Below are 13870 nucleotides of genomic sequence, written 5' to 3'. Positions count from 1 at the left end.
CTATGTCACTGACTTTACGGTTCTTTTTTTTAGGGTTCCGTAGCCAAATGGCAAAAAACGGAACCCTTATAGATTCGTCATGTCCGTCTGTCTGTCCGATTCTGTCACAGCCACTTTTTTCCGAAACTATAAAAGCTATACTGTTCAAACTTGGTAAGTAGATGTATTCTATGAACCGCATTATGATGTTCACACAAAAATAGAAAAAAAACAATAAATTTTGGGGGTTCCCCATACTTAGAACTGAAACTCAAAAAATCTTTTTTCATCAAACTCATACGTGTGGGGTATCTATGGATAGGTCTTTAAAAATGATATTGAGGTTTCTAATATCATTTTTTTCTAAACTGAAAAGTTTGCGCGAGAGACACTTCCAAAGTGGTAAAAAGTGTGCCCCCCCCCCCCCCCCCCCGTAACTTCTAAAATAACAGAATGAAAAATCTAAAAAAAATATATGATATACATTGCCATGCAAACTTCCACCGAAAATTGGTTCGAACGAGATCTAGTAAGTAGTTTTTTTTTAATACGTCATAAAAATTTTAAAAAAAATTTTTTTTCATCAAACCCATACGTGTGGGGTATCTATGGATAGGTCTTCAAAAATGATATTTAGGTTTCTAATATCATTTTTTTCTAAACTGAATAGTTTGCGCGAGAGACACTTCCAAAGTGAAAAAATGTGTGTCCCCCCCCCTGTAACTTCTAAAATAACAGAATGAAAAATCTAAAAAAAAATATATGATATACATTGCCATGCAAACTTCCACCGAAAATTGGTTCGAACGAGATCTAGTAAGTAGTTTTTTTTTAATACGTCATAAAAATTTAAAAAAAAATTTTTTTTCATCAAACCCATACGTGTGGGGTATCTATGGATAGGTCTTCAAAAATGATATTTAGGTTTCTAATATAATTTTTTTCTAAACTGAATAGTTTGCGCGAGAGACACTTCCAAAGTGAAAAAATGTGTGTCCCCCCCCCTGTAACTTCTAAAATAACAGAATGAAAAATCTAAAAAAAATATATGATATACATTACCATGCAAACTTCCACCGAAAATTGGTTTTGAACGAGATCTAGTGAATAGTTTTTTTTTAATACGTCAATAAATTAAAAAAAAAATTTTTTCATCAAACCCATTCGTGTGGGGTATCTATGGATAGGTCTTCAAAAATGATATTTAGGTTCCTAACATCATTTTTTTCTAAACTGAATAGTTTGCGCGAGAGACAGTTCCAAAGTGGTAAAATGTGTTTCCAAAGTGGTAAAATGTTGAACAAGATCTAGCAAGTAGATTTTTTTTTAATACGTCTTAAATGGTACGGAACCCTTCATGCGCGAGTCCGACTCGCACTTGGCCGCTTTTTAAACAAATAAACATGACAATCAATTTTCTTGTTATTTTCAGAGCATACAAGTTACGGTTTAATTTCTTCGCAACCATTTATGTGCAATGACTGAGTGTAAATAAATGCATTACTTGTGTAGGAACAATAACCACTGGAGTAAGATATTGAAACATGCTTACTACAGTCCAGTTGAGATACTATGAGATGTTACCCTCGCTTGCGTACCGTTTACACTCGATTGCCTCTCGTTCCCTCTTCTTCAGAATGACAGTGACGTAAAGAGATTTTGTGTCAGCACGAAGTGTGGGCAGTAACGGTGTGTGCATAATTCGGCCAATGATTGAGTGCCCATAAAACGTAATGAGGTGCCGGCAAATTGGTGACCGAATGCTGTCATCGAACCCGTACAGATCGGATTCAATTACGTATTTTGATTGCGAAATTGTATTTCAATGATATTACTGACTTGAAGTTTATGACTACGGTTATATCATAAATACTGAGTCAGTTTGTTACCGTACCAAGCAGTAGTCTAAGCTTAGGGTTACAGACCGGAGTTTGGTTGACAGGTAAGAACAGGAAATGTTATAATTCTCCGTTCATCTTAATTTTTTAAGCGAAATGATTTACAATATTAGGTATTATTATACAAAGCAACATAAATGACCAAATAAAGGGGATAGACAAACGAGTATATCATTTATAAATATGTGATACTTAAAGTAAGAATTCCATTTCAATACTCTATAAGAAAGTTCAACGATTATTAGATTTATTAATCGTAAAAGTAGAGACGATACACATTCAAAATTAAAATACATACACAGTGCCCGCTAGGAAACGAAAAGATTTTAACAGTATATTCCGGATTAGTGATGGGTAGGACATCAATTTAAAATGAGTTTGTATGAGTACCTCATTCTCTAAAATGAGGTGTTACAATGTCTTACTTCAAATGAGGAGAGGTACTAGCACTTTTGCAGCATCGACTATTCCATCAACTCCAACGGCAGCAAACCATATTTAATGTAAATACATATTTAGGCATTGCTAAACTTCCTTTTAAATATTTACTTGGAGTGCAATTCTGGAGGTTTAAAACAGAACTTTAACAACAGAAGACATACATTTAAGAATCAAACTAATGAGTTAAAGTACATACATCCTATTGCAACTTAATTTGATGCTTTTATGAAACTTGTTCTAATTTAGCAGTTTATTATTTTTATTGTTAGATTGTTCAGTATCAATCCTTGCTACTTGATATAATTTTAAGTTTAACATTCATATATTGAAATAAATACTAACCATAAACTACCAAACAACCAATTAACAAACTAAGGAGAACAAATCCAATATTTTTTGTACCATTATTATATAGAAATTACTAACTTACCACCTCATAATTTATCAGTAATAATAGCATTGTAATATGATAACAAACGAAAGCCTCAATAACGTTCGCGCGGTAATGCCACCGGCGTGTAATATACACTTGATTTTTGTATGCAAAAGACACAAAGAAAGACCCACAGGTATATTTTATCGCGAAAACAATGTTAATATATTGTTATTTTGGTATAATTATAAGAATGGTCACTGATCACTATTTATAAAACACAACTAAAGATTACGAACAACTTTTTCGAGTTTCTCGTACTATAAATATGTCAAAATCATAAATGATCGAAATACTATACGAAGCACGTTAACAAAAAGTATTACAAATTCAAATCGTTAAAATGTACATGTTTATTTCACCTATACAAATTATATTTACTTTTTTATTAATAAACTAATGTAAAATATCATATTTTGTGTACGCCACTATATTATATTTCAATAATTTAAATAATCTTTTGGTCTCTTAAACGATAACTGTTTCTAAGCTAGCTTCGTAAATGCCCAGTGAGACTTGGTTGGCATTTCAATCGCTTATCAAGTAACTATTTCACTGTCCAGTCTAATTGATTCAGATTATACATGACACCAGCAATATGAGTCTTGAGGTCAGGTTATACTGGTATGCGCGTTAGTACAATAATAGCTAACAAATATGGAGGCCTACCGCGAACCACGAAGTTTTGCTTTGCTGTCGCACTTACGTATGAAATTACAAGTGCGACAGAGAGAAAAAACTTTCTTCGGTAGGTTCTTTGATGACTTAGATTTTTCGCTTTTGACAAGTAACTTAGCAATGCTAGGATCAAAATGGCGTAATATGTATGTAAGCTTGCGGGACGCTTACGCTTGTTTTCTTTCGTGTTTCATTTTTAACGTATTTTCGATGAGGTGTTATTGAAGCACGGCGCGTGTCTGTCTCACTCCCTCTTTCGGTAAATCTAATTCATTGTTTCATTTTGAAAGGATTTCTGAGGGGATGTCACAGTGAGGCGAGTGAATGGTACAAACACGCATTTCTCGGTGGACCTTTTGTCCTTGCAATAAGGTTTGTAGTTGGGCAGTTGATAGTGTGAGCGATGAATGCGATGACGTCAATGACTCATTTCTTCATTTGAATGTCGGCGAGCACCGAGCGCCTCGCGACTCTCTTGCGAGTTGTGAGGAACGCGAGTGAGTTTGAAAGGCTGAGAGTTTTTTTTTCAAATTTGAAGTGTTTGAATGGTTTGAGTGGTAAGAGCTGTGTGTGATGCGCGCGAGTAAATGAGTAAAATTAATTGAGGAGTGATGTATGACATTTATGCGGTGTGAAGTTCTGCGACAATTTAACTAAATGAGTGGTACAAATGAGGTGCCTCACGAGTGAGCAACTCAACACTATTCCGGATCCTTTTTTTTATATAGGAGGCAAACGAGCAGACGGATAACCTGATTGTAAGCGATTACCGCCGCCCATGGCCAGAGGGGTTGTAAGTGCGTTGCCGGCATTTAAGATGGGAGTACTCTCTTTTCTCATATCGTATTTAGAGACAAAAATATCATATAAACTTTTTTTAAGTCGCCCAGTTTCAGAGTTAATACCAATTTAAAAAAAAAAACGTTTTTTTATAGTGATTTAGTGTATAACGCCTTTTTGGTGAGGATGTCGCCACTAAGGGACCTAGTCTAGACGTCCTTAATGACAGATATCAAAATAGCATATACATACGAAAAAACAGTGCTAATTCATATTAATACATAAAAATTTATGTAAAAACTAATCTATTCAAAGTGTTCCTTGTTATTTTGATATCTATCAATAGGGACAAACACACAAAAACCTACAAAAAGTAAAAAACATCTTTTCAACAATGCATCAAACCTTGCTGGTAGTGCCATTGTAATTAATGGTGGGTTCCTTCTACATCGAGTGGTTTGGCAATCCTAGGAAAAAATATTTCCTAAGGCTTTCAAAATTTAAGCACACAATTTAAGCAATTTTAGGACCAGATGAAGGTATTAAAATGATTTCCAGCTTGCTGGAAATTAATTCCTCAAAACGCTTTTAAATAGCTCGAATTTGATTGACCTAATATTCATATCAATAAACGCAAGTGATAATTAATGATCATGGGTCATTGCTTTCACACGTAATGGGTATGTTCGAAATTTGAACAATCTCCAATTGGTTCGGGCGTGCGTCGTCGCGCCAATTAACATGACTGTGGCTGATTGAAATGCGTTTCTACTTTGAACTAATTAATAGCACATACGTATGTATGTATATATGATCTGTAGCCTGGGACTTGGACACGACCATTTCTATTAAACTATTTGATAGGGAGGGTAGCCCGCAAAAGAGTCAGGGACAAACGCAGATATTTGGAACAAGTGAAAAAAAAAACTGTATCAAAAAGTCAAAGAGCTAGCACAAGTAAGAGAAAGTTGAAAAATACTTTACCAAAAAGAGAATAACTACAAGTCGATGGCGACGAGCTTGGTATACTTATCCAAAAGATTTAATTTGTGACCCATTTCGTACCTTGTCACAGTGACAATAGTATGAGGTCTCTAGCTACTTTTATGTTGTTTGTCACTATGACTACCTGGGAAAAAACCTGTATCAACCAAAAAAAAGCATACCATCAGATCCACAGCGCAGGCTTCGTCACATTACAGAAAGCTCATCCACCTCAGGCACCTTGGGAAATAATTACAAATCCTGTGTTAAACGATATAACATAGGTACTATCTTGAAGAAAGCCCTTGTAACATTCCATACGATAATAGTAACGACTCAAATCATGAGTACAAAAGTAAATACGACGTGATACGTAAATACGTATCTACTATCTACCTACTTCCTAGTTTTTGATAGTTTATAGTATTTATTATTATATATAGTACTAACGAAGAAATCAAACATGTTATCTATAGGTACCGACAAAAATCAAATTTCACACTTATATTGATCATAACACGTCTTTCTTGAATTGACATGAGCTGTTAAATCAAAATCAAATTCAATTAGTGTAAATGAGGATGTCTCTACAATTCCGTATGTTGACACAAATAAAAATCAATTCTATCAAGTGTCATTCCTTCGAAATGTATTCGTTTAAATATTTTTGTCCGGAAACTACATTATTAGGAAGGCGTTTATTGACTCATATATTTTAAGTGCCTTGGTGATGATTAAATATCCTGTAGTCTCACTGGGATTACCGACTGCGTTTATGAATACCTTGCGAATTGTTCATAATTCATAAGTATCAGTCAACGTTCTTTATAATATAAAGTAAAGCCAAAAGGTTTAAATATCCAAAGCCTAATTTTTTGTAATCAGTCTAGTCCATAAAGAATTATAAAAGCACTATTTTTGTTTTAATTTGCATCCACGATTGTCATTCTAAATGATATTATTGACTTAAGATCAGTCATTTTAATAAAAACAAAGCAATGAAAATGATTACAGCTTAAACAATATGAAAGCGACCGAAATGAGTAAACAAAAACGACTTCCAACAAACTAAACAAATCAATAGCAATCATTTCTCTCGCAATATCTCTCTAAACTTTATTTAATATTGATTGGCGTTTCATAGACAACTCAATCGAAATTATTTCGAAATCCAATTCAATTGAAATTTTCGTAATTCGAACGTTGAACGGGCAATATTTCTACGCCAATCTGAGTTAGCGCGAAATCCGATGTACAAACATGCAAATCAAAGGCTCGGTCGCGGCGCGGTCCTCTTGAGCCGCCGAGTAGCAAGTGATAAATAAAACGTAATTGAGAGACGGAAACAGCCAATGAGTAAATCTCGTCCGTCAATTTATTTAAATTATTTATTAGTGGTCGGCTATAGACACCCGCCGTGATCGCTTTCAGTGCCGTTCACAGAGCCCCGGACGCGACCAGTGACTCCCGACCCGTAATCGCGATTATCGATATCGATACTTTTACCATGCATTGCACCGTACCTATATAAGTAGTAAAATTGTTTTTAAACGATCAAAGGCTAAACCAACAATTCATTGTCGATAAGAATAATAAAACATCGTCGGTATTTCATTTCTCCTCCATCTAAACGAAAAATATCGCGATTAAAACGAAATTTTACAAACGCACCTATGTTAATCTAGGTTTATAGCAAACAGTAAACGTTACTACAATAATAGTGATTTTATTTATCGATGAATGCGCAGCGCTAAGTACTTGAATTAGTTAATTTGTGCATACACGACACAATGGACGAGGAAATAATATACTCATACATACTTACAGCTACCGGGAGTGTAATTGGCGTAATTGGACGAATCTGGACGCACTTAATAATGCCCAATTGTCGTGATTCAAATGGCAATTCATCGTTTGTGAAAGAAATGATTCATTACTTTTAAATGAAAAAGTTTGATAGCGTGTTCGTAAGGATGAGAGAAAAGTTTTCTTTCACTTACAAAGATTTGTAACTTACCTTGAGTTGAACTTCCATGATTCACACCGTCTTAGTTCAGCTTTGTTCGGTTGTTTTGTACCTTTGTTTCCTGTTTTTACTAAATTTATAACAAAGATTGAAATTGACACAGTTTGTTATAGACTATCAATTGAAGGATGTACTCTGCAAGGCGAGGAATAAAAAAAATCGAGGGCTTTTTTTTAATTTACTAGCCAGAGTGGCTCTACGCTCCATCTTATAGATATTTATCATGGATTCGATGATGGATTTCACGTCCATGTATTATGTCAAAACCTCGAAAAATCGAGTACATCTTCAAAAACGAGACTGTAATGCAATAAAAGGTAATCATTGTCCGTGATCATATTAAAAGTGCTTGAGGATGGCCTTCGCCAGCACAGCAACACCCTCCATCCAGATTACGATGGACACGATGGAGATCTGTGTCCAGACCCACGTGAACTTGTCAATGAAGGTGGGAATATCTTCTTGTCGTCTGAGTCCAGCTACTTGAACTAACCAGCATAGGTGACGTATGTACCCATTGTCGGTGATTTTCAATGGAGGCCAGTAGGAATGACGTCAGCGTAGCTGCTTGACATGACAAGAGACAGGCGCCACACCCAGCCAGGATAAGCCGGCATACGTCTAGTTGCTTGAACTAACATAATACTTACCCATTGATGTCGGTGATAGACCAGAAGTGTCGAAGTACGGCCTTGGCCAGCAGATACCAGATCTGCGTCCAGACCCACGTGGACTTGTCGATGGAAGCCGACAGGAACGCCTTTGTGTCGTCGTCGGGATCTAGCTGCTTGAACTTCTGCTTGAGCTCTGGACTAAGGAGGCCTTTGTCCACACGATACCACTGCAATACAAATGTTTTTATTTAATACTGATTCGTTAAAGCTTATTTTACAGGAAAATGGAAGATAGTCGCACAATAGCATAAATATATTATCAATACTAGAGGCCTCACATCCTCTCGTTACCCTCAGCTACCGCAATTCTCGGCTGTGGCCTCCTGTTGATTTCTCGCAGAGCATCAAAATTTACATAGATGTCGTAGTATTCCCATACATAATGATGATGTACGCAGCTTAAGAAGACATAATTTCACGCTTTTACATCAAGTTAGTGTGATAACTAAACATATTGTTGCATTACTGCTAAAACTTGTCGCGTATAGGATGGCTGTAGCTCTTATTAATGGAGGAATTAGTTTAACTTAACTATCTGATATTTTGGTTTAATAATCATCAAAGCGAGCATTTTAGTAGGTTTCAACTGTCGACAACAAATTCAAATAACGGTAAACGGACGCTTAAGAGATTCTAATGGAACATTACTCAGGTATTAGTAATGACATGATTGAACATTGCGAACATAATCATGCCGTTATTGGACCATTCATACCAAAGTTTCTACATTAAGCATAAGCAATTGTGCTCCGAACTACAAATCGATGTTTAACAACCCGAGCTCTTAATGAAAGTGTATAAAAAGATTAATTCGAGTGCAAATAAGAGAGTGGAGTATGAAAGGAGCGTGTAGCTCGTCACCCGTTGTGTGTTTAAGTCAGCCGCCGCGGCCCTACAAAGGGCCGCTGTTAATTTCACGCTGCCTCAAATTAACATTTCTTTACGCCACAGAATAATAACAAATTAAAAAAACTTCTCGCCTCTACATGCCGTAATGACTGAGCGAGCGGGACGCCGCGAACTCATCAGCCCAGCTTAATTAATGCCCGATCTGTCTTTATATTAAAAATCGAAAGACGGGTGTGTGATGAAAAAGATAATTATCTAAAACCGGTAGTCGAAACAATCGTCACGGCGCGTTGGCGGCGGCTGGTAGCAGCCATTGAATTTTTATTATGACTTTGATACGATACGAGGGGTCGTAAATAATACCAAAGTGTTAAAAGTTTACTTGCTTGTCCCGTATATGATTATATCGGGTTAAGTACGACTAATTTCAGTTCAACAACAACTCATGCATTGAAATATTGTGCGTTTTCTCTCAATCAATTCTACTTTTGTTTTACATGTGCAATCTTGTCCTTGTCAAAGTGACAAGTCCTCTATTTACACCACTTATTGAAATGATTAGGATATATTCGTTTATTATTTATAAAATGACACATTCAATTATATAACTAAATTATAAAACTTAAATCTAAAAATAAATAATACTAAACCTAAAGTAAAATACTAAAAAAATATCCCCCTGTGGCAGGGTGCCGTAGATGTTGGCAGCATTTCCTCGCTGTATTGCAAGGCACTAATTCTTTGAGCGAGGAAGCAGCCAGCTCCGGTCGCCGGTGACCTCTGCTAACCTTTAGGAAAGTTCCTTTATTAATTTAAGAGCATTTTGACCCCACGGGCCAGTGGTCTCGCTCGACGCCAAAAGGTATGAAATAGTATTCTCCGCCGAGACCCCATATTTGGTCATTTTTAATTTTTCGGCCTCTTCTGCCGCCGCGCCGACCTCAGCAGATGTGCCGTGGAAATGAGACGGGAAAGTGGCGTCCCAGACCAGCACCTGTCCCATCTTCCACGGGATTAGTGTGATTCCGTCTGGTCTCTTACCATCGTCTCTTAAAATGCCGGCGGCCTCAAGTAGAGCTGGCAGGCAGTAGGTACCTACATAATACAGCAACATGGTTTGCTTATCAAATCTCAAAATCAAAATTGATGGATTAGAAAATGCGCAACCACTACACATCGAATGTTTATAACATTTATGAACAGATCAACTTCATCCTATCAAATATCTACCTAAAGAAACAAAAACATCACTACAACATTACTGCAAATTACGATCCAACGCCAAAGGTAATATAAAAACGGGAGGTAGTAAATATTTAATACTCAATCGACTCCTGATGGTGAATCATGTCGGTGATTATGCAATACACAGTCTTTACATTCAAAATAGTCTAGCTACGTCAGAACTATGGGATTCAATAGTGAGATTTATTCTAGAATAAAAAAAATACCTTCTTATATTGATATTAGATTTGAATTATTTAAAACTTAAATGTGTATGAGCGTGACCAACGTAATGCCTACCAATTTAAAAAAAAGTTATGTTAAACTCTATTTTGAAACCAGACCAAAAATGCACCAAAAATATTTAACAACCATCGCTGATTTTTCAAAAATATTTGACAGAACACAACAAATAAATGGTCAAATCCAAATGGAGAGAAAAGAGAACATTAATCGTGTGCTCAAAGTCACAAACAGTTTCTTTTCCCAAACGTATACCTACATATCGTCTCTTAAAAACACCCATTTATAGGGTTCCGTAGTCAATTAGAAACCCTTATAGTTTTGCCATGTCCGTCTGTCTGTCCGTCCGCCGCTTTGCTCTGCGATCGTTAGTGCTAGAAAGCTGCAATTTGGCAAGGATCAATCATGGCAACAAAATGTAAAAACAAAAAAAAAATATTTAAAGGTACAACCGTTGGATAGATCTTCCAAATGAATACGGGTCTTTAAAAATCATTTTTGCTAAAGAAAATATTTTCGGAAATATTCGCTCCAGAAGAAAAAAAATGTGTCCCCTTCTAACTTTAGAACCATGCTTGTTATACACAGGATACCATCTAATAGTCCCCGTTCAAGGCAGTCTATTGTGAAAAATTTGACCCTACTATGGAACCCTATACTGAGCTTGGCCGGTTTCTTTTTTTATTTTACTGTGTACCAACGCAAAGTGTTACTAATTTCCACGAAAGTATACCTACTAGTTTTTGTCACACACAATTTTACGAAATATTTTACTGAATCAACCCCTTATTATCGGACTGAATTGGAATTAGATAAAGATTTGATTTGGATAACAGAATGCAGGCCAAGGCGAAAGGGAATTATCCAGACAGAATACAAATTGTGGAAAATTTCGAATGCCGATCGTTGATGATATTCTGAAGTGTAGGGATCGTTCGTGTCACTTGTTTTCCGATTGTTATCAATAACTAAAACATAAATTTACATACCTTGTGTTGCTGGTGAATTGAAAAGATTAGATATTGATTTTTTATGAGCAAACGACTTAATACGATACGGGTTAGCTATTCTAAAGGGGCCCACTAATTACCAGTTCGCCGGACGATAACGGCCTGTCAGTTATTCGCTTAAGCTGACAACCGCGAATAACTGATAGGCCGATATCGTCCGGCGAACTGGTAATCAGTGGGTCCCTTTATAAACATGCGTGAGGTTGCCTGGAACAACCGATGCGGACATAACAATCTAAATTTGTTGAACGTATATTTTGATCGTAAGAAAAACTTTATAGATTTCCATTACTGGAAATTTATAATGTAGTATAATATATTGTTACCAAACAACAGAAATTTCGACATTTCGTAAGTCAATTAATTAAGTATTCCTATTTTATTTAAAGGAGACATAAAATTACAAAATACAGTAACATTTAAAATTATATGTTTAAACGAACTAATCAATAAAACTAAAGTACATGTATTCTAAAATAAAACTAAAACTAAGTAAATAAGTTAATTTTAATTAATTATGACTATATGAATAGTCCTAGATTATATGAAATCCTACTTAAGAGGGAAGAATAGCTTTACGATCCTAACGAAATAACGGTAATTTTTTCTATGAAATTCCATTTCAGGAGAAAACGTTTTCCACTAACCAAATCTTAACAAATCACTTTGATTTTGATGTTGATCGCTTCAGCATAATATATTCTAGGTTTATAGGATGTGCTTTAAAAAAATGTATTACAAATTTTGAAAAAAAAAAGGAAAACCTATAAACCTAGTTTTTCATTGTGTCAATAACGTAATAATAAAAATCATGGAGAATGGAAAATATTTAGAAGTGGAAAAACGTTTTGCTCTGTTTGTATGGGCGATCATGTGGTATCCTTCCCTCTTAACGATCGTATTCTCTTGAACCTCCACCATGAATTCCCATTAAGCCAAGATTTCCAGTGTTTTTACAGAATTGGCCGGGTCCGATTGTCATTACGTGTAAGGCTACGTACGCACTAAGCGGCTAGCCGCGTGCGGACAGCCGCATGACGGTTAAGAATGTATGAAACCGCAACCATAAATACTGAACGCACTAAGCGGTCCGCCGCAACCGCACGCGGCTGGCCGCATAGTGCGTATGGCGCCTTAGGGTTTTAAGAAAATCTGAAAACGCAGTTGCACCCACGACGCCATGGTTCCTAATAACAAACCCCCTTATTAATAAACGTGTACTACTACTAAAGTTACGATGCCGCTAATCATCGTTTTTCCCTTTCCGACGAATTGGTATGATGGAAAGGGACAAACGATTATTAGCGGCATCGTAACTTTAGTACACGTTTATAAGAGGGAAAGTCTTTATCACATTTTGAATGTTTCTATTTTTAACTTTGTTGTAAAAATTGTGTTTATAAATAAGCTAACACATACATACATTCTCATGAGTATTATATGTTATTTAGTGTCTTCTATCGGAGCCAAAATTGATGATGATTTTGGTGTTCCGAGCTAACCTTCACACTGCATTACTGCCATTATTCAGACCAGTATATCTCTGATCTAAGGTTACGGAAGATACTAAGCTAGACGTTAAATCAAGTTAGAGATGATCGGCCCAATTCGAAGAATGAGATACGAAAACGATAAGTTCTGGTTTAGATAAGTTCTCATTTAGATATCGTTTGTATGTCGTATAATTGACAGAAGCAGCTAGATTCCGGCAATTTAGAAAGTTTGAAATATCGTAGATAGATCTTATTGGTATCACAGCTGAATTGAAATAAACGTCAATTTTGACATGTCGTTTAGTTATCGATCTTTTAAAGATATTTCCAAGATCTTAAACGTATCTTAATCTTTCTTCGAATCGGGCCGGATGCATTGGACGAGAGGAAATTAATGTATAAATATGCAAAAAAAATAGGGTAAATATATTATTATTGCGCACCTAAATTCAAGGCACATAAATTAATAAAAATCTCGAATCATAGCAGAAAACCAACTGTTAACCGTAACGGAATTAACAGGCGTGATATGAAAACGTTTCTTTACCCATTAAATCACTACACCTTATAAAACGAAGTCCCCGCCGCGTCTGCCTGTGTGTACGTATGTTCGCAATAAACTCGAAAACTACTGATTAGATTTTCATGCGGTTTTCACCTATCAATAGAGTGATTTCTGAGGCAGGTTTAGGTGTATAATTTGTTAAGGTTTTATGTAACCCGTGCGACGCCGGGGAAAGTCGCTAGTCTTATAATAAAAGCACGGACATGACATAAATGAAGTTTTGACTGATCGATTTTCGATGATTTAGGTATACATTACAAAATTTTATAAAATATGTCAAAATGTAACACTATACTACCTATTGGATATGCGCGCGAAGCGCGTGGAGGGGGAAATATAAATTACGATAAAGTACGGTGTGGGAAAATGTGACGAGATCTTCATACCTACTATGTGACAGCTGTCAATTGAATGTCTCCAACAACCACCAGGGCGGCGCTGTAGTCGTGCATAGAACGAATAATAAAGCAGATAACGGGATAGGCCCTGTGATTAAGAGCCCTTAATCCTTGGAGCGTTCTCCGATTTCACGAAATAACGCTCGATAGATGGCGTTGGCGCTCGGTACGCGAGCGCCGGCAACGCGACGCGCG

At 36.2% G+C, this 13870-nt stretch overlaps 1 protein-coding gene across 4 annotated transcripts in view; it reads right to left on the bottom strand.

Annotated features, from left to right (window-relative positions):
* LOC133523665 (protein-L-histidine N-pros-methyltransferase) overlaps window positions 1–13870 on the bottom strand; it is a 115260-nt gene that overhangs the window by 59168 nt on the left and 42222 nt on the right. For all 4 annotated transcript variants that reach the window (XM_061859345.1, XM_061859343.1, XM_061859342.1 and 1 more), the window contains one exon: window positions 7870–8060. In XM_061859345.1, coding sequence (XP_061715329.1) covers window positions 7870–8060 — 191 coding nt within the window. The remainder of the gene's footprint in view (window positions 1–7869; window positions 8061–13870) is intronic.

Source organism: Cydia pomonella, chromosome 12 (assembly GCF_033807575.1).
Source record: "Cydia pomonella isolate Wapato2018A chromosome 12, ilCydPomo1, whole genome shotgun sequence".
Taxonomy (NCBI): domain Eukaryota; kingdom Metazoa; phylum Arthropoda; class Insecta; order Lepidoptera; family Tortricidae; genus Cydia; species Cydia pomonella.
The sequence above is the reverse complement of the archived record's forward strand: the minus strand, read 5'-3'. Positions and strand labels throughout refer to the sequence as shown.